The sequence below is a fragment of the Perognathus longimembris genome, chromosome 20 (genome assembly GCF_023159225.1).
Source record: "Perognathus longimembris pacificus isolate PPM17 chromosome 20, ASM2315922v1, whole genome shotgun sequence".
Classification (NCBI taxonomy): domain Eukaryota; kingdom Metazoa; phylum Chordata; class Mammalia; order Rodentia; family Heteromyidae; genus Perognathus; species Perognathus longimembris.
This window is the reverse complement of record NC_063180.1, coordinates 34034301-34053452: the sequence shown is the minus strand read 5'-3', so window position 1 is coordinate 34053452 and position 19152 is coordinate 34034301. Positions and strand designations below refer to the sequence as shown.

General features: G+C 53.5%; 1 protein-coding gene across 1 annotated transcript; it reads left to right on the top strand.

The window, feature by feature from the left end:
• The first annotated feature begins 3330 nt into the window (after window positions 1-3330).
• On the top strand, window positions 3331-18929 carry Fam174b (family with sequence similarity 174 member B). Its single transcript, XM_048369301.1, has 3 exons — window positions 3331-3653; window positions 15797-15928; window positions 18171-18929. The coding sequence occupies exons 1-3, from the start codon at window positions 3331-3333 to the stop codon at window positions 18172-18174; spliced, it is 459 nt and encodes a 152-aa protein (XP_048225258.1). The 3' UTR covers window positions 18175-18929.
• The last annotated feature ends 223 nt before the right edge of the window (window positions 18930-19152 follow it).

Sequence of the window (19152 nt, the reverse complement as noted above, 5' to 3'; positions counted from 1 at the left end):
CGAGGTAAGCTTTCTTGCCACTAGGCCATATTCCCAGCCCTGCCCCTGAGCTTTTATGCTCAAGGCTGGCACTCTACCACTTTGAGCCACAGCCTCACTCCTGGTTTTCTGTTGTTTCATTGCAGATGAGAGTCTTGTGGGCTTTCCTGCCTATGGCTGGTTTTGGACCAGTGATCCTCAGATCTTAGCCTCCTGAGTAGCTAGCATCACAGGTGTGAGCCTCCAATATCTGGTTCCATCCTTATCTTGACATGATGGGTCTTACTTCCTGTTTACCTATGAGGAAAATTCAGAAGTCTGCCTTAAGTCATTTCAGTGGAAAATCAACTGAGGTACAAATTCAAGTTTCCTGGAGATCATCTGTGAGGGGGCAAGATTTGAAGGATGCCTTTAGCCCTTGGCTACCTAGTGCTGTCTCTACGCGTCTACCTCAGTCCATGCATCTGGCCAGTGCTTCCTGGACACAGACCACAGATGTCCCTGGTGGAGGGGACTGTGGCTAGGGGCTCATCAAGGCAGAATTTCTTCAGTCTTACTAGAAAGATAGATAATTCCAGAATTCCAGGGTCAGGTCTGTTAGCACCGCCCATGTCCCCTGGGCTCCTGCGTGTTTGGCAGGGAATGGCTCAGGCTCCTGGGAGACCTGCCCCACTTGGCAGTTTAGGGAGTGGAGACGAAATGGGAAAGGAGCTGCTGGCCTGTCTGTAGAAAGACTGGCAGTTTGTTGGGCAAAAAAGTGAAGGTGGGGGCTGGGGATATAGCCTAGTGGCAAGAGTGCCTGCCTCGGATACACGAGGCCCTAGGTTCGATTCCCCAGCACCACATATACAGAAAACGGCCAGAAGCGGCGCTGTGGCTCAAGTGGCGAAGTGCTAGCCTTGAGCAAAAAGCAGCCAGGGACAGTGCTCAGGCCCTGAGTCCAAGGCCCAGGACTGGCCAAAAAAAAAAAAAAAAAGTGAAGGTGGGGGGCTGGGAATATGGCCTAGTGGCAAGAGTGCAGCACCACATATATAGAAAACGGCCAGAAGTGGCACTGTGGCTCAAGTGGCAGAGTGCCAGCCTTGAGCAAAAGGAAGCCAGGGACAGTGCTAAGGTCCTGAGTTCAAGGCCCAGGACTAGCAAAAAAAAAAATATATATATATCCAAAAAAATGAAGGTGGTGAAGGCATGGTTGGAGAACCCAGAATGATTTACATAAAGCCTCGGAGGGGAGGCGCGGCCAGCGTTCAGCAAGGGCCTGGGTGCTGTCCCTTAGCTTTTTCACTCAAGGCTGGTGCTCTGCGGCTCAAGCTCCAGTTCTACTTCTGGCTTTTTGCTGCTTAATTGGAGATGAGACTCATGGACTTCATTGCTCCGCTTGGGCTGACTTCAATCAAACCACAGTCCTCAGATCTCAGCCTCCTGAGTAGCTAGGATTACAGGTGTGAGCCACTGGCTCCTGACTTCAGAAGGTATTTTGATCAAAGCAATTTTGAAGTTTTTTTTTTTTTTTTAATCATCGCAGGGAAGGAAGTAAAACTGTTTCTTGGATAAAAGCTAGCCATAGTGTTGGGAGGGAAGTGGGACTTCTACTACAGAGACATGAATGTTATGACCGAATGTCCGAGGCTTCATTTCCTGTGGCTGTGTTGAGCTGTACAGGCCATTATTTCCTAGCTCTAATCTATTTTCATGGCGGAACAAAAAGCACTTATGCACTTGGGGTTTGGATCTCATAACTGTGCCTATTGTCCGAGTTACCTTTGTGAGTTCCTTGCTTGCGCAGAAAGATTGGGGAAAGGCCGGGTCCTTATCATGTGTCAACTGACAAGTCAGATCCGATGGAGCCTTTTCCAGGCCCAAAATAGGCCCAGGCCGAGGTGTCTTTCAGCCCCAGGACATTTCACAAACTGTCTGTTATTATTTTATGAGTAAGGCACTGGCATTTCTTTTAAACATTCTAGCTTCAGGCGATTTTACTGGCATGCAGAAGAAGATGAATTATTTAGGAAAATAGGCATGCATGTCATATGCTGACACTGCTATTTCTATCGGGGAGGAAGGGGTCTGTAGCCTGCCCATGTCACCTGCACAGGCCATCTGGGCAGGCTGGGGCTCCCTCCTTCTGACCCCTTCCAATGGACTGGCTCTGAGACCTCTCTGTGGGAGGGCCATTCAGTCCCCCACTTCACACATGCTAATTTCCTATTCATCTTTTCCCTCCCTCCCCAGTACTGACTCAAACAGGGCAATGTTAAAAAATGAAGCTGACAGCAGGTGGCAGGTGGCTGACCCCTGACATCCTTAGCTACTCACGGGAGGCTGAGATCTGAAAATCCCGGCTCAGAGCCAGCCCAGGCAGGAAAGTCTGTGAGACTCCTATCTCCAATGAACTACTTAGAAAAAAAAAAGCTGGAAGTGGCGCTGTGGCTCAAGTGGTAGAGTGCTAGCTAGCCTTGAGCACAAAGTGGCTCAGGGACAGTGCAGAGTTCAAGCCTCAGGACTGGGGGAGGGGGGGACGGAGGGGGGGGAGCCAATCTAGCTGGGTGCCAATGGCTCATGTCTGTAATCCTATCTACTCAAGAGGCTGAAACCTGAGGATGCAGGTTGGAAGCCAGTCAGGGCAGGAAACGCCATGAGGCAGATCTCCAATCAATCACCCAAAGCCGGAACTGGAGTTACAGCTCAAGTGACAGGAGCATCAGCCTCGAGTGGAAATGCTAAGGGGACAGCGCCTCGGTCCTGAGTTCAAGCCTCAGGACCGGCACCAAAGCAAAACAAGACAAATTAAGCCCAAACTCTTTTGGACAGAGAGGGGAATGGGAGGTAGTGATGTGATACATGGCACGGGGCCTCAGGCAGCGCAGGTGGTGCTGGAGGCTTCCTGTGCAGAGTCCCCCAGCCGGCTGGGGGTGGGGTGGGGTGGGGTGCGGGAGGGGGTGAGGGTGACGGCCTGCTGCCTGTCTCTCTCGGAGGTGGGATGGAGTGCAGCAAGCCCCCAAGCGCGGAGCGCGGGGCCGGGCGCACAGTCCCCTCCCGGGTCCGAACCTCGGGAGGTGGGGTGGGCGCGGGGCGGGGCGGGGCGCAGCCCGTCGAATGACTCCGTGCGACGTGGTGGTGGTGGTGGTGGTGGTGGTGGTGGTGGCGGTGGCGGCGGCAGCGGCGGCGGCGCGGACTCTTCCGGGCTCCGCGGCTTCCTGTGCCTGGCGTCGCGCGCGAGGGTGCGGAATCGGGGCTTCCCCGCGCCGCGCGCCCCCATCTGCCCGCCGACCGGCCCCATCGGTCCACCACCGACCGCTCGCCGGGCGGCCGATCCCCGCAGCACCTCGGCCGATCCCCGCCGATCGCGCCATGCGCGCGCCCCCGCCGTCCTCGCCGCCGCTGCCGCTGCTGCCGCCGCTGCTGCTGCTGCTGCTCGCGCTCCTGGCGGCGCCCGTGGCCCGCGCCCGCAGAGCCGAGTCGCCGCCCGCGCCCGAGCGCCCGCCGCCCGGCCCCGTGCCCCGCAACGCCACGCGCGCTGAGCCCGGCCCCGGCGGCTCCAACAGCAGCGGGGACGCCCTCGTCACCCGCATCTCCACCCTGCTCCGCGGCCTGCCCGCCCTCAAGGCGGCGGCCGTGGTGGCCTGCGTCCTCAGCGCCCTCCTCGTCGCCTGCCTGCTGCTGCGAGTCTGCAGGTGGGTGCCGCCGCCGGCCCGGGGTGGGGGGGGGTCGATCCCTGCCCCCCACCCCCACCGGCCACCTCTGCCACCCCCACCCCGGACCGCCCGGGGCTCCCACGCGCCCCTTCCCCCCCCCCCCCCTCGCAGCCCTTTGCGCACGCGCCCGTGTCCCGCCGCCGGCTGGTAGGCGCGGTGGGACCGCCCGGTGTGTTCACCTGTCTCCGCTTGGCACACTTTCTTGGGAATTCTTTTCCCTCCATCTTTTAAGGATGTCCAACGGGTGCAAGGTACGAACCGGATTCCGCGTCTTACCCCTGGCCAACTCTTTAACAGGACCAGGGTTCTGAATTCTGACAGCCTTTCCACCAGCTCCATCAATCAGCCAGGTGGCCATCAGTCTGTGTATCTGTGTCTGTTGTTATTATTATTATTATTGCTGCTCTTGGGGCTTGAACTCAGGTCCTGGGCACTGCCCCTGAGCTCTTTTGCTCCAGGCTGCATCCATCCTTTTGGTAGTTGATGGGAGGTAAGGCCCTCACATCTCACAGACTTTCCTGTTCCAGCTGACTTCCAACCTCAGTCCTCAGATATCAGACTCCTGAGTAGCTAAGACTGCAGGTGTGAGCCACTGGTGCCTGGCTTGAGATTTAAAAAAAAATATTCATTTCATAGCTGGGGAAAACCCAGTGGTAGAGGTCATATTTGAACTCAGGTTTGTCTAAATTTAATCTTGCTGGCCCTTCTTGCTTCATCTCTAGCAACCCACATCCCATCTGCATATCTCTCTCCTTTTCTATGTTTGTCTGTCTGTCTGTCTCTCCCTTTTTCTCTAGTTTCTAGCATGGGAGTGGCCCTCAGACCTCTTTTACTCCTGGGGTTGGCACTGGGCTGGGTGATGCTTAGTGACCCTTTGTGGCCTTGGTAACTTACAGGGGCACCAGAGGTCTTGCAGAAGCTGGAAGGTCACTCAAGGTCAAGGAGAAAGTGGGGGAATTCCGACAGTTCCTGTAGTGGGGAGGTGGGCAGGTCACAGGGGAGGAGAGCTGGACACTTTCCTACCACCCAGAAAGCCTGTTTTTGTAGGAAACGAAATACATCCTGTTGCTCAGGCCGGCCCGGCCATCTGGGTGGGGCCACTTGTCCTCTGCTATGGCCACACTCCTTGCTTTGGAGTTTGATAGCTATGGAAGGTCTGGGCTGGGCCTGGGGCTTGCTCTGCCCCATTGTCTTCTGCAGAGGAGCAGAAGCCAGACCTCAAGAGCTTTCTTCTTGGTTGTGTGGGACACTGAATCCAGGATTTGTGTGATCGGATGCCAGTGGTAGAGGAGCGGGAAGTGGGGCCCGAGTCCCCTGGCACCCCTGCCTTGGCTGGGGCCCCTGCATGTCCGCGCCCCCCCCCATGCCTTCGTTCACTCCCCTGCTTAAGAGCTTCATGCCCTAACTACTTATGTGTTGCATTCTGAGCTCGTTGCAGCCTGCCCCTGGCCCCGTTCCTACTTCGAATCTTCCAAATGAGCGTGAGGTCACTGAGGCCCAGTGAATGAGAGCCCTTGGGTTCTTTTCTTTGTGTTGGTCGTGGGGCTTGAACTCAGGGCCTGGGCGCTGTCCCTGAGCTCTTTTGCTCATGGCTTGTGCTCTGCCACTTAGAGCCACAGCGCCACTTCTGATTTTCTGGTGGCTCACTGGAGATAAGTCTTCATGGACTTTCCTGCCTGGGCTGGCTTTGAGCCTTGATCCTCAGATCTCAGCCTCCTGAGTGGCTAGGATTAGCCATGGGCAACCAGTGCCTGGCTTCCTTGGGTTCTTTTCTGGCCTCCCCAGCCTCAACCTTGTACACTCCCCCCCCCCACACCTGTTGTCCACCATGCTGTATTACAACGTGGACGGCCCAGCTCTTGCACTTAGCAGAGAGCCCTTGCCGGGGTGGGACCAGGTCACCCCTGTGCCCTACAGGAGCCTGGCTCTCTGCAGCCTCACCCTGTTATTTATCCACTCGCCTCATGGTTCAGTTGGAGGCGATGGATGCCTAGAGCAGCTGGGAGCCTGGAGGTTGGAAGCCATTGAGCTCAAAATAGTCTGAGCCCGGAAGACTGGGTGTACTTGGTTGGAAGTTATTTTGTAGGTCTGCTCCTCATTAGCCGGGGGGGAAGGCAGCATGTAGCCACATGTGAGGGGATGGGGGCGTTGTGTTTGGGAGAGCCCCCTTGGGGCCTGGAAGGGCCCTTCTTAGCTGAATGTAGGTGACCACATTGGGGAAGAAGCCAGGCAGGTTGGGCCCCCTCTGCCTTACTGGAAGGTGTGCTTCTCAGGGTGGAGGGGGGGTTGGGGGAGTGAGGGGGAAGTCTCTGGGTGAATGGCCACTGGAGAGATTCTTATTCAGACAAGAATTCATAACATTCCTGAGCTGGGAAGGGCCTTGCTGGTACCCAGCTCCCAAGTGCTGCTTTGCACATCAGAGAGTTGCATTCTCCAGAGTGGAATGAGGCATTGCTGGATTCTGGAACATTCTGCAAGTCAGGGTGGTCCGTCCAGGCAGAGCCAGCACTTGGTCCTCTGTACTATGTGCTGACTGTCTGTCTCCCTGGGGCTCTGCTGGCCAGGTGTCCATACCTGCTTGCTCTCCAGTTCCGTTGTGCACAGGTGCCCTGGCCTGAGCATTCCCTGAGATGGCCCAGTGAAGTGACGCCACCTCTGCCTGCCATGCGTCCCTTCCTTCTTCTTCTGAGCTGCATGACAGTCTTCAAGTGAAGTCTCCCGTGCCCTCCTTATCCCTTTTCATCCATGCTTTGGAAGGCTGGTCCCTTCTCTCCCTTCTCCAGTCCAAGCTCCTCTGCGGTCAGGCAAGGCTCTACGTGTGACTGGGCTCCTGCCTCCTTCTCCTGCCCCTCTCGGGGCTCTGCGCATGCCCCTCCACCATGCTGGCCTCGTAGGGATCCTGCAGAGGGGTGCTGTGGCCTGGGCCTCTGGTCCCACCATGCCCCTCCTCCTGCCACCATGGCCCCCCTTCCCCTCCCGCCACTGTGTTCTCCCCCATGATGACTCCACACACGGCCTGCTCATTGTGGTTCATCTGCCTGGGTTTCCTGGCCTGAGCAGCCTCCGGGCCAGGGCCTCCAGGAGTCCCCACAGCACACTGGGGGGTGGGGTGGGGGGGGGTGGGGGGTGGAATCCCATGTCCCTCCCTTAACATCGTCAGGTACCGGAGGACAGGCTGGCGTTCTGCTTCCTGTTTCTCTCCTTAACACCTAGTATGGCTCCCGCTCTGGGATGGCATTTATGGAAGGTATTTTTAGCTAAAGAATGTTGAGCTCCCAAGCATTTCACGTAGCTGGCGTCTCTCAGAGTGATGCATGACCCACCGGGGACATCAGAGGTGGGGATTTGAGCCCTGCGTGCCCTTCATTATGAAGAACGCAGGGCGGGGGATGTGTGGCATGGCTGCCTATGAAAGGGAAGTCCCAGCCTACTTTCCTCTTTTCTCCCAACGAGTCACCTTGCCAGACAGTAGGAAAAATAAAGATGCAGGGAAACTATTAATGTAAGAAACAGTATGTATCGTGGTGAAAAACATACACTTATTTACTTTTTTGGCCAGTCCTAGGCCGTGAACTCGGGGCCTGAGCACTGTCCCTGGCTTCTTTTTTGCTCAAGGCTAGCACTCTGCCACTTGAGCCACAGCACCACTTCTGGCCATTTTCTGTATATGTGGTGCTGAGGAATCGAACCCAGGGCCTCATGTATACGAGGCAAGCACTCTTGCCACTAGGCCATATTCCCAGCCCCACATTTACTTATTTTATTTGCTTTTATTCTTAGTACTGGGGACTGAGCTCAGGTCCCTCACACGTCAATGCAGGCCCTCTACCACTTGAGCCGCGCCTCCAGCCCCTGTTTGTCTTGGTTACTTTCAGGGTGGGGTTTTGATCTTTATGCCTGGGCTGGCATGGGCTTTCATTCTCTGTCCCATGCATCCCCCATGTCTGTGCGGGATGACAGGCTCTCACCACTGAACCCAGTCATTTGGTTGAGATGGGGGGGGGGGGGGGTCTTTAAAATGTCCATGCCTGAGCTGGCTTCTAACCCGAATCCTTGTGATCTCCACAGGTAGCTAGGATTGCAGTCTTGAACCCCCACACTTGGCAACATCTCCCACACTTAGTATTATGCGCCTCTCTCGTGCTGTCCAGCCAGCCAATGAGCGCGCTTGGGGATTTTGTTTTCCTGGATTTATTTTCTACTAAGGTTGAGAATCTCTTTCCTCCTGTAATGCTGGGGTTTGAACTCAGGGCCCTGCACTGGCTAGGCAGGTGCTGTGCCTCTGAGCCACAGCTCCACCCTTCTTTGCATTGCCTTTAAAAAAAAAATTCAGAGAATATTAGTTTCTGTAATTAAACCAGTCCCACCAGGAATGTGTGAAGTAGGAAATGGATTCCTCCACGCTGGTGATGTTGGGGTGCGAGGACTTCAGGTGACTGGCGGAGGCCATGGATGGCTGTTATCGGCACCTTGTGACCCAGTGCTGTACCTAGGACACCTTACACTTTGAGTTCTGGAAGTCTGGCTCTATCTTTTGGGGTCCTATGAACAGGAAACCATAACACCAAGACTTTCCTTGCGAATGGTGAAATATTGTTATTCGCAGGGAAATGGTCAGAACTCGAACAAATAATGTTGAGTGAGACAAGCCTAGAACACAAAAAACAAAGGGGCATGATCTCCCTGATATATGACTGTTAACAAAGGGAGACGGAGAGACAGTAGAGACCAAGTCTGTGAACACTGTATATGTGCTTGATACATTGTATATTGCATATGTGTCTACCTGACCTAGACAAGGGATGGAAAAACAGGTTGTAAGATATCACAAGAAATGTATACACTGCCCTACTATGTAACTGCACCCTCTTTGCACAACACCTTGTAAAAAAATTTATGTTCAATTAATAAAAAAAAATAAGAGGAAAAAGGAGGAAAAAAAAAAAAAAGACTTTCCTTGGCCATTCTCCCAGCTCTACTGTGCAGGCTCCGTCCACTTCACAGTGACTTTGGCTGAACACCCGGCTGTGTATACCAACTCCTTACTCCAGAATCTCTGTAAAGCTCTACAGTCTGAAAGGAGGATTGGAGGACATTGTCAGGCATCCAGTGGCAAAAGAACAGCCAACTTGTCCTAGGGGTACCGGTGGCCTCCCTCCTTCCCTCCCTCCCCCCCCTCCTTTCTTCCCTCCTTCCCTCCCTCCCCCCCTCCTTTCTTCCCTCCCTCCCTCCCTCCCCTTTTCATGGTACTGGCCCTCCCCTTTTGCTGGTACTGGGGTTTAACTCAAAGCCTTGCACTTGCTCGGCTGGTACTCTACCCCCTGAGCCATGCTTCTATCCTGGATTTTTTTTTGTTGTTGTTGTTGTTGCCAGTCCTGGGCCTTGGACTCAGGCCCTGAGCACTGTCCCTGGCTTCTTCTTGCTCAAGGCTAGCACTCTGCCGCTTGAGCCACAGCGCCACTTCTGGCTGTTTTCTATACATGTGGTGCTTGGGAATCGAACCCAGGGCTTCATTTATGCGAGGCAAGCGCTCTTGCCACTAGGCCATATTCCCAGCCCCCTATCCTGGATTCTTGTCGGTTAATTGGAAACCGGACCTGGAAGACTTTTCTGCCCAAGCTGGCTTCAAACTATGGATTCTGTGGATCTCAGCCTTCTAGGTAGCTAGGACTGCAGGTGTGGGCCACTGGCACCTGCACCTGGTTTATTGTTTACTTTTGAACACATGGAAGAAGTGAGTGAATATGATACAAAAGCAATCTAGAATGGAGAACAAGTCTTTGATTCAGTCCCCTCCCCGCCCCCACCCTCCACCCACCAAAAAAAAAATTACAGCACATAGAAAAAATAAGATCCGTCAAGTGGTTTCAAAACCACTTGAGGAGGATTTGTCCCTGGGCAATATTTGGCCATTGTCAAGACTTGAGTGTTTAAGTGGGGGAATGTGAGTGGAGTTAGGTACCGTGAAGAGGTCAGAATGTGGCTCACAATCCTGCAGGGTGCGGGAAGGCACCCCTCCACCCTTTCTGTACAGAATAACTTAGTCTCACCAGGTGCCAGTGGCTCGCTCAGGAGGCTGAGATCTCAGGAGGATCTCAGTTCAAAGCCGTCCCTGGGCAGAAATATCTGGGAGACTCTTCAATAAAGCACCGAAACTTCTGGAATTAGAGCTGTGGCTCAAGTGGTAGAGTGTGCTAGCCTTGAGCAAACAAACTCAGGGACAGCACGCTGCAGGCCCCAAGTTCAAGCCCCAGGAGTGTCCTGCTGCACATAAAGGATGGGATTTTGCCAGCAGATGTAATTCATCCCCAGCCTCTTGGTGTTGCTTTTCCCGCGAGGGACATCGCGGCTGCATAGCCACCGTGACCAGACCGGTGCGTCCACTTACCTCCAAGGCTCTTTCAGACAAAATCCGTAATCTTTGGCCCTAGTGCGTCTCCTTGGCAACTCAGCTCCCGGATGAAGGAGGCGCCTGTGATTGCTTTTTTTTTTTCTTTTTTTTTTTTTTTGCCAGTCCTGGGGCTTGGACTCAGGGCCTGAGCACTGTCCCTGGCTTCTTTTTGCACTCTGCCACTTGAGCCGCAGCGCCACTTCTGGCCATTTTCTTTATATGTGGTGCTGGGGAATCGAACCCAGGGCTTCATGTATACCAGGCAAGCACTCTTGCCACTAGGCCATATTCCCAGCCCCCTGTGATTGCTTTTTATTAATGGTCCAGTTGAGAACCAGGTACCTGCTATGGCTTGCTTTTTGTCAAACTGGAAAGAAAGTCCCTCTTTCATTTAACCTCCAGCCCTCTGCCTTACACGGCTCTAGTTCTTGTGTATGATTTGCATTCGGGCATCTTTGCCAACCCTGGGCCTTGTGGAGAACCCAGACACCTCTCCGGCAAACTGGGGGTGGGGCTCCGAAGGACTCTAGTTGTTAAGGTCCACAGACATCCTGCCGCGAGATGGGCTCGGCAGGAGAATCCCTGGATGTGAGCAGATGTGAGATGTGGTGCTGGGTACTTTTTTTTTTTTTTTTTAATTTCTCATGGTTGTTGTTCGTCGTGGGGCTTGAACTCAGGGCCTGGGAGCTGTCTGTGAGCTTTGTGCTCAAAGCTAGCGCTCTACCACTTTGAGACACAGCTCCACGTCTGGTATTCTGGTGGTTAACTGGAGATAAGAGTCTGACAGACTTTTCTGCCTGGGCTGGCTTTGAACCATGATCCTCAGATTTCAGCCTCTTGAGTAGCTAGCATTACAGGTGTGAGCCACTGGTGCCAGCTGCTGGGTAGTTTACATGGCTGGTATTTTGAATCTCTCTGCAAAAGAAGGCTCTAGAAATGTGCATTTAGAATCACATCGGCATGATTACACTTTAAACAAAATGTGTTCTCAATCTCAGGGCGATCTGCCAGGAATGTGGACCTGGTGTTTATTTTCTGGGGTGCAGGAAGGAGGAAGCCACTCTTGCTGACGGGGTGGCTTAGAGGAGAGGCAGTGACCCACAGCTCAGCCCAGGTTATTCCAGCCCTGGGGCGCCCCGGGGCCCTGTGACCTTTCTCACACTAAAGCTCCTGAGGCTGTCCCTCTCTCCCCCATGGCACGGAGGAGGAAACTGAGGCCCTCGAGTGGGGAAGGAGGGTGGGCCTGCAGATAGGGTAGGATGTATGCTCGGGTGTTCGGATTTAGCGGGATGAGCCTTGGCTTTGTGAGCTGTGTTTCCAACACTCAGCCTAGCTCTGAGGAGAAACACACCCACACCCACAGTGGTCCTAGGACTTGCACTCAGGGCCTAGACCCTGTCTCTGAGTTTCTGTTGCTCAAGGCTAGCCCTCAGCTCCACGTGAGCCACAGCTCCACGTCTGGTCATTAGTGCTGGATAAGAATCTCACAGACTTTCTTGCCTGGGCATCCTGGCTTTGAACCTCAATCCTCAGCCTCTGAGTGGCTAGGATTACAGATGAGAGCCACCAATGTCCAGCGCAAGGGTCGGATTGATGTGTGTCTCCGGGGCCCCTGTTGGTCATTGGGCCTTTGTCATCGAATCGTTTGGATAGTCACAGTGTGACGGGCCGTTCAGAACCGTGCACACAGGCAGGCCGGCAGCGGGCAGGCAGTGAGTTGCTGGGAAAGGTTCCCTGCCCGTGGCTGAGGGGCAGCCCTTTCGGCCCTGGCGCCTCCTGCACAAACAAAGTGGGTCCAGCCCTTGGCAAACACACCTGGCAGCTGCAGGCAGGGACTTGGGGGCCCAGGCCGCTCTGACAGCTGGGAGCCAGGCTGTGCCTACTTGGGGAAGGAGTGTTTACCTTCCCTCAGGGGGTGGAGGGTGGGATGGGAGCAGATGGGACACAGAGCCCCGGAGTTACCAAGAAAAACCCTTGGCCATGTGTAGGAGATCTCTGGCCTGTGGCTGTCAGATGTGAGGCCCGAGCACCCAGGACCACTCTGTGTGGGAAGCCGTCAGGGTCTGCCCACCTGGGTACCACCGCACCTTTTTGTTGTTGTTGTTGTTGATCCAGAGAGGGTGGGAGGTGCAGTGGCTACTTTCTTAATTATCGGCCACAGCCTGTGGATCCGAGATGTACTGCCCAGGAAGAGAGATGAGGAAGGCAGGCACAGGCTTCCTGTGCATGTCACTGCAGCTCTCTGTGCCCTTGGGCTCTGAGCCTGTTTCAGGTTTTACCCAGGTAGCTGGGATGACAGGTGTAAGCTACCATGCCCAGCTTTTTCTGTTGAGACAGTGTCAGACTTTTTTTTTGGTTACCCCTTAAGCTCCATCCTCCTGACCTGTGACTCCCACAAAGCTACCACTTTGCCACTGAGCCTGGAGATAGGCTGAGATGGAGTCTCATAAGCTTTGCTGCCTGGGCTGGTCTGGAACCACAGTCTTCTCAAGTAGCCAGGATTACGGCTGTGGGGTGGGGGGTGGGGGGATTTGCTGGTTGAGGCAGCTGATAGATTTGCTGAATTGCTATGTTGTAACAATTTTCATGTCCATGACATGACCAACAGTATTTCCATATGGTTTGATTTTTTTTTCTTTTTTTTGCCAGTCCTGGGGCTCAAACTCAGGGCCTAGGCACTGCCCCTGAGCTTTTGCTCAAGGCTAGCATTCTACCACTTGAGCCACAGTGCCACTTCTGGCCTTTTCTGTTTATGTGGTACTGAGGAATCGAACCCAGGGCTTCCTGCATGCTAGGCAAGCACTCTACCACTAAGCCACATTCCCAGCCTACCTGTTTTAATTTTTTTTTGATAAATTGGTAGATCCAGAATGGCATCTCCACTAGGGCTAGATTTCATTTCTCTTATTCCTTGTGAGACTGTTTTTTGTTGTTTTTTTGTCAGTCATGGGGATTGAACCCAGGGCCTGGGCACTGTCCCTGAGTAATTTTGCTCAAGGTCAATGTTCTATCACTTTGAGCCATAGCACCACTTCTGGTTTCCTGGTAGTTCATTGGAGATAAGAGTCTCACAGACTTTCCTGCCAAGGCTAGCTTTGAACCACGGTCCTCAGATCGCAGCCTCCTGAGTAGCTAGGATTATAAGTGTGAGCAACTGGCATGTGGCTTCTTTTTTTAATAGTGAATAACGCAGGGCCATTCACTCCCCCCCCCCACCCCCCGCCCAGTGTCTGACCTACTTGTTTTATATTCCTTGCTTTTTGATTATGGATCTCTTATTGACATACAGAAACTTTCCCTATGTATTAGGGAAGTTAGCTAAAATTTGGAAATATTTCCCCCAAGTTTATCATTTGTCTTGACTTTAAAATTGTTTTTTTATGTGTTTCGTTTCTTATCATTCCTTTGTGTTTCTTTAAAAATGGATTTTTGGATTTCTCCCACATTTTCTTCTGCTTTTACGATTTCATTTTATGCCGTGCATTATCTGCCCCAGCTAAATTACCATGGTACCTGATGGGGTAAATTGGGTCTGTGTTTCTAGATTTTTCTGTCCCGTGGGACATCTGATTGTTAATGCTTGCAGGGCGTGGTGGGTCTCTGCCTTTGTGCTTTTGCCCTCTGATGGGACCGGTTTTCTCCCCCATTTCTGTTCAGAATGGCTCTTAGGTTATTATTGCTGGCTCCCCCCCCCCGCCCCCCCCCGCCCCCTGTGCCATTTGGAACCAACTCATCTCCATTCCTCACAGAAACCTGTCTTCAACTTGTAGGTTCATCTAGCTGGCTCTGCCTCTGTGAGCCGCAGATGGCATTCTGGCCCTCCTTTTGTGGACACAACCTCCTTTGCTTGCCTTTGGCCTCAGCAGGAGCTGGCTGGCAGCCAGGGTAACTTGAGGCTGCCCTTCCCCCTGCCTGGGAGAGTTAACAGTTCTGGTGTGAGCTCCCTGCCCTCTGCCGGCATCAGGAGCTTGGGTTTTGGAGGGGGCCAGGTCTGGATGTGAGGTCTGCTTCCCAGGGCAGGTTCCTTCGTCTCCACCGGCCCAGGTGCCCTTCACTAGACTATGGCGGCTCTTGCCGCCTCTCTGGCACCCCTGGGCAGTGCAGGTTGCCCCATCGTGGTGGCTGCTGCTAGCCATCGCCCCAGAGGAGTGGGTGGTGCTGGAGGCTGGGTGTGGGAGGCCTGTGAGTGGAGGCCTCAGCAGTCAGGATAGCCAGGGCGGGGTGTCCTGGGAAGGCCTCTGGAGAGGCTGAAGGAGGGCTGGATGACCCACCTGGAGCCCCAGCCCCATCTGGAAGAACTGGAGAAGATAGATAGTCGGGTGTGAGCCAATGGTGAGCTGAGAGGTGTGGGCCCCCAGGGAGAGGGCAGGGCTGAGACCCGAACCCCAATCTCTGGACTCCCCGTCTCCCAGCACCTGTGTCTGAGGGTGGCGCCTAGCATGGGACACGTCTTGCTTTGTCTGTTTTTGTGTGGGGAGGTGTGAGAGAGAGGAGGGTCTCTCTCCAAGCTGTCAGCCAGCCCTGGGGCTCCCTCAGCCCTGGTGTTTATTCACCTGGTGCTCCTGCTGGTTGGAGACCTGTTTCTGACCAGTGGTAGAAGATTCTTTAGGTAAACAAACTTTGGGTTGGAATGGAACCCAGGGCTTCATGCATACAAGGCGAGCACTCTACCACTAAGCCACATTCCCAGCCCTGTCTGCGCCTTTTGTGGACTATGCACCTCCTACCTCCACCTCCCGAGAAGCTGGGGTTACAGGTGTGAACCACCATGTGTGTGACATGGGCTATGGCTGCCTTTTTACCTGTGCTAGCCTCAAATCCATGATCCTCCTATCTTCGTCTTCTGTGTAACAGGGAGTAGAGGGTTTTGTCACCGTGCCTGGCGGAGTGGAGGAAGTTTGAACATCTTTCTCTTGTTAGGAGTGTGTTGAGGGGCTGGGGATATGGCCTAGTGGCAAGAGTGCTTGCCTCGTATACATGAGGCCCTGGGTTCGATTCCCCAGCACCACATATACAGAAAATGGCCAGAAGTGGCGCTGTGGCTCAAGTGGCAGAGTGCTAGCCTTGAGCAAGAAGCCAGGGACAGTGCTCAGACCCTGAGTCCAAGCCCCAGGACTGGCCAAAAAAAAAAAAAAAAAAAGGAGTGTGTTGATTCTCCTATTGTTTCAACAGGAAGTGCTGTACACAGGCTGCCCCGCTCTGCGGGCAGTAGCAGGCCGGGTCAGTAGCATACTGGGCCGGGAACCCAAGTCTGACGCCGTACCTGGGCCTCATCTTTAGGCTTCAGGTAGCCCTAGCTAAGGGGAGGGTTCTGCCCACTGGGCTGCCCTGTTACTTCTGAAGAGACCCCTGGAAGAACTCAAATGCTCTCTGGCTGTGTGTGCTCTTTGCCTTTTTCTCAGGTGTTTTATCTTCTGGAAAGCCTGTCCACAGGTAACCCTAGGCAATAGTGTCAGGCTACTGTCAAGGGAGTTGTAGATCCCAGGCAAGGACGTAACAATGTTAGAGAAAGTGGAAAATCACATTGGTGTGTGGAAGGCTTACCGACAACCTGTTACAGAAATGCCTCCAGTTTGTTATTACAGTGGATTCTTTAAACTTCATTCGGCCGGCACAGGAGATGGAGGGCTGGCATGGAGGCTCCAGATGCCTTGAAGGAGACAGCCAATGCCGGAGGGATGGCTCCAAACCAGCGTCAGGGCGAGTTCTCAAGAGCGCCTTTCTCTTCCAGATTTGGAAAGAGGTTAAAGAAAACCCGCAAGTACGACATCATCACCACCCCGGCTGAGCGCGTGGAAATGGCCCCGCTGAACGAGGAGGACGATGAGGATGAAGATTCCACAGTATTCGACATCAAATACAGGTGCGGGGCAGGGACCCAGGCTTCTTCCAGGGCTCCAGAGGTTGGGGATGGGGGTGGTGGGCTTTTGGGCCTGGCATCTATGTGCTTTGCCTCTGGCTAGGCCTTGGGCTTTGGTGTGTTTTGCTGATGAAGGAACCTGCTCTTATCCTCCAGAGGGCTGCTGTTGGAGAGGTGTCCGTTCCTTTCTCTTCCCTGGTGGTAATGCTAAGTTTGCTTTAAGGACAGAGGAAGATGGTCAAGCTTTGGAAGTGCTCCAAAGACATCTGTATAGGAGAAGAACAGAACTCCAGCTGGGTTCTCCTTTACGTTGTCCCTAGTTCCACAGTGTCCGTGTACCTGAGATGTCTGCCCTTCCATTCTTGGTCCTTCATATAAGTTGTCAGACTCGACAAAACCTTCGATTAGTTTAGAGTGCATCAGCACCTCTAAACTGTCTGTGTTGGGTCTTCTGTGTAGATATGTAAGCCCGGTCTTCCGCTGCAATGACGGGCAGTCTATCTTATGCTTGATCTTAAAGCTTTCAGTATTGTTTTGTTTTTGCCAGTTCTGGGGCTTGAACTCAGGGCCTGAGCACTGTCCCTGTATTCTTTTTTGCTCAAGGCTAGCACTCTACTACTTGAGCCACAGTGCCACTTCCGGCCTTTTCCATACATGTGGTGCTGAGTAATCGAACCCATGGCTTTATGTATATGAGGCACGCACTCTACCACTAGGCCACATTCCCAGCCTAAAGCTTTCACTATTGACCACTGAGAGTTGTGTTTTTGCTGGAGAGTTCTTGTGGATTTTTCCTTCAACACGCTTTCTTCTATTCTGTATGTGCTAATGTTGAATTTTATCAAATGCCTTTGCTAGCTCTATCAAGATTACACTTTTCCCTTTATCCACTTAAGGTGGCAAATTCATGGTCGTTTTTAAAACAGGCAGTTGATTTTTAGCCTTCTGGGAATAAAGAAGGCTTAGTTCTGTTATTTTCTTTTTCACTTGTGGGGTTGAATTCTGGGCCTAGGCACTGTCCCTGAGCTCTTTTGCTCAAGGCTAGCGCTCTGAGCCATCGAGCCACTTCTGGTCTTCTGGTGGTTAATTGGAAATAAGAGTCGCATGGCCATTCCTACCCTAGCTGGCTTTGAATCATGATCCTCTGATCACAGCTTCCTGAGTAGCTAGGATGACAGGCATAAGCCACCAGCACCTGGCTTGTGTGATGTTTTTGTACGCATTGCTACATTTGGTTCGTGTTTTCTGTCTCAGTCATGGGCAGCTGCTGGGTGTGAGGTCCGCAAGCACGAGTTCATAGCGGGCCCCCTGCCTGGTTTTGTACCATGGTGTCAGTCAGCGTTTCGTTACAGTAACAAAATACCTGAGTTAATCCACTTGAAAGGGGAAAAGGTTTATTTTGGCTCACAGCATCGGGAGTTCCAGCCCACAACCTGGTAGCCTTGCTGCTTTGGGCCTGTGGTAAGGCACCATGTCATGGTGGGAGCACACGTGGCATGGGTAGCATATGCTCCCCTTCATCAGGGGCACAAGAGAGAGGCAGTTACTGGCATCCCATAATCGCCTTGGGGAACATCCCCCAGGACCTAGAGATCTCCCATCAAGGCCTCCCCCCCCCCCCCTTAAAGGACCCAATCACTGCCCAGGAGCGCCAGATCCAACTATAGCAACAACTCAGGAGCCAAGAGTGGTTTCTTCATTTGAGGGTCAAAAGAGAATCAAAGGAAGGGGGAGGGAGGGCTGCACGCGAAGCGCACACGTTAGCTGCGATTCCAGTTTGTGTCCATAAATAAAGTTTTATTGGAACACAGCCTGCCCAAGCGTTCTGTACGTCACCCGTGGCTGCTCCTCTGTCCCAGTGGTGGGGTCCAGAGACCCGAAGGCCTGCAAAGTCTAAAAACACTTACTGCTGGGCTTTTTTTTTTTTTTTTTTTTTTTTTACTGACAGTGGTTTGCTGTCTGTCCCAAACACCCGTCGAGGAGCTGAGGAGGAGGGATCTGGGGAGAACAGAGGTCGCGTGCCAGGGGGGGTCTGTGTGCAGAGTGAGGGAAGGGGCCTGAGCTGGGGGCTGAGGGAGGAAGTGTGTCTTCCAGACAGCGCATTTAGAATGCGGGGAGGCAAGGGCGGCAGTGTGGCCCCCTGGGGCGGGGGGTGGGGGGACGGGGCCTGCTGGGGAGTGCTCAGGGTGTGCTGACTCTTGTCTCCCCCCACTCCCTTCTATTTAAAAAACATTTTTTTTTCCAGGTAAAACCTGTCTTCTGGAATGCTGGCGTCCTCCCGTGGGGGCTTGGCGGGTTGTGGCGAAGGACCCTGGGAGCATCTCACAGGGCTCCCCCTGCCAGTCACCTCCGCTGCCCTTCCGATGCCCCCCACGGTGAAATCTCCTCCTCCAAGCCTCCTCCTCCTTCCTACCGGGTGAAAGGTACAGACCGTGAAGCTGCAACGTGGAGGACCAGCCCCGGCACGGGGGACCGACGGCTGCACCCACACACTTCCCCAGACTCTTGCCTTTGGGGGGGGTCCCACCCCACCCTGTGGACGGCTTGGTTGGGTCCTGGCTCTCTGTGATGTGGCGAGCCGTGGCGTTTCCCCCCACCCACTCCCTCTTTCCAAGGGGCTCAGCAGAAAAGAGCAGTGGCTAGTCACAAAGAAGTGTAGATTATCAGGGAATGAGTGTGTGTGTGTGTGTGTGTGTGTGTGTGTGTGTGTGTGTGTGTGTGTGTTATAGAAATAACACCTCCTCAAGGGAATGCAAGCACTGGGCAGTTAGTTTTGGACTTAATATTTTCCTGGTGGTGTTTTGGTATTTCTCAGTCCTGTCACTGTTCTGTGTTGTCTTAGAAATACAATTATATATATGGTTATTTAAATGAGCAGTGGCTTGGCTGGCTGATAAAGGGGCCATTGTCAGGGGTCCCGTCTGAGGTTAGTGTAGGTCAGACTGAAAACCTCCAGATCCAGGAGGTGCCCCAAAATGTGTGTGTGTGTGCCACCCCATTCCCCCCCGCCCCCCCCCCCAGCCTGAGAAGTTCATGGAGCCCTCCTGTTGAGCCTCTCAGATGGCCATGACTTCTCATAGCAACTAGTGCCTTTGGGGCCCTGGGGGGGAGGAGGGAGGGGGTATCATGACCTAGAGAGGTGGTGTTTATTTTCCCTCCCATCCTTTTCATTCTGACATTGCTTGGCAGGGTTGTGTGTTTGCCTGTTTATTGCCTTAGGATGAAAG

What these genes read in the sequence shown, in the direction of transcription:
- Fam174b (XM_048369301.1), top strand. Translation starts at nt 3,331, where the DNA reads ATGCGCGCGCCCCCGCCGTCCTCGCCGCCGCTGCCGCTGCTGCCGCCG. An exon ending in CTGCTGCTGCGAGTCTGCAG is followed by an intron (nt 3,654 to 15,796) that starts GTGGGTGCCGCC and finishes TTTCTCTTCCAG; the next exon opens with ATTTGGAAAGAGGTTAAAGA.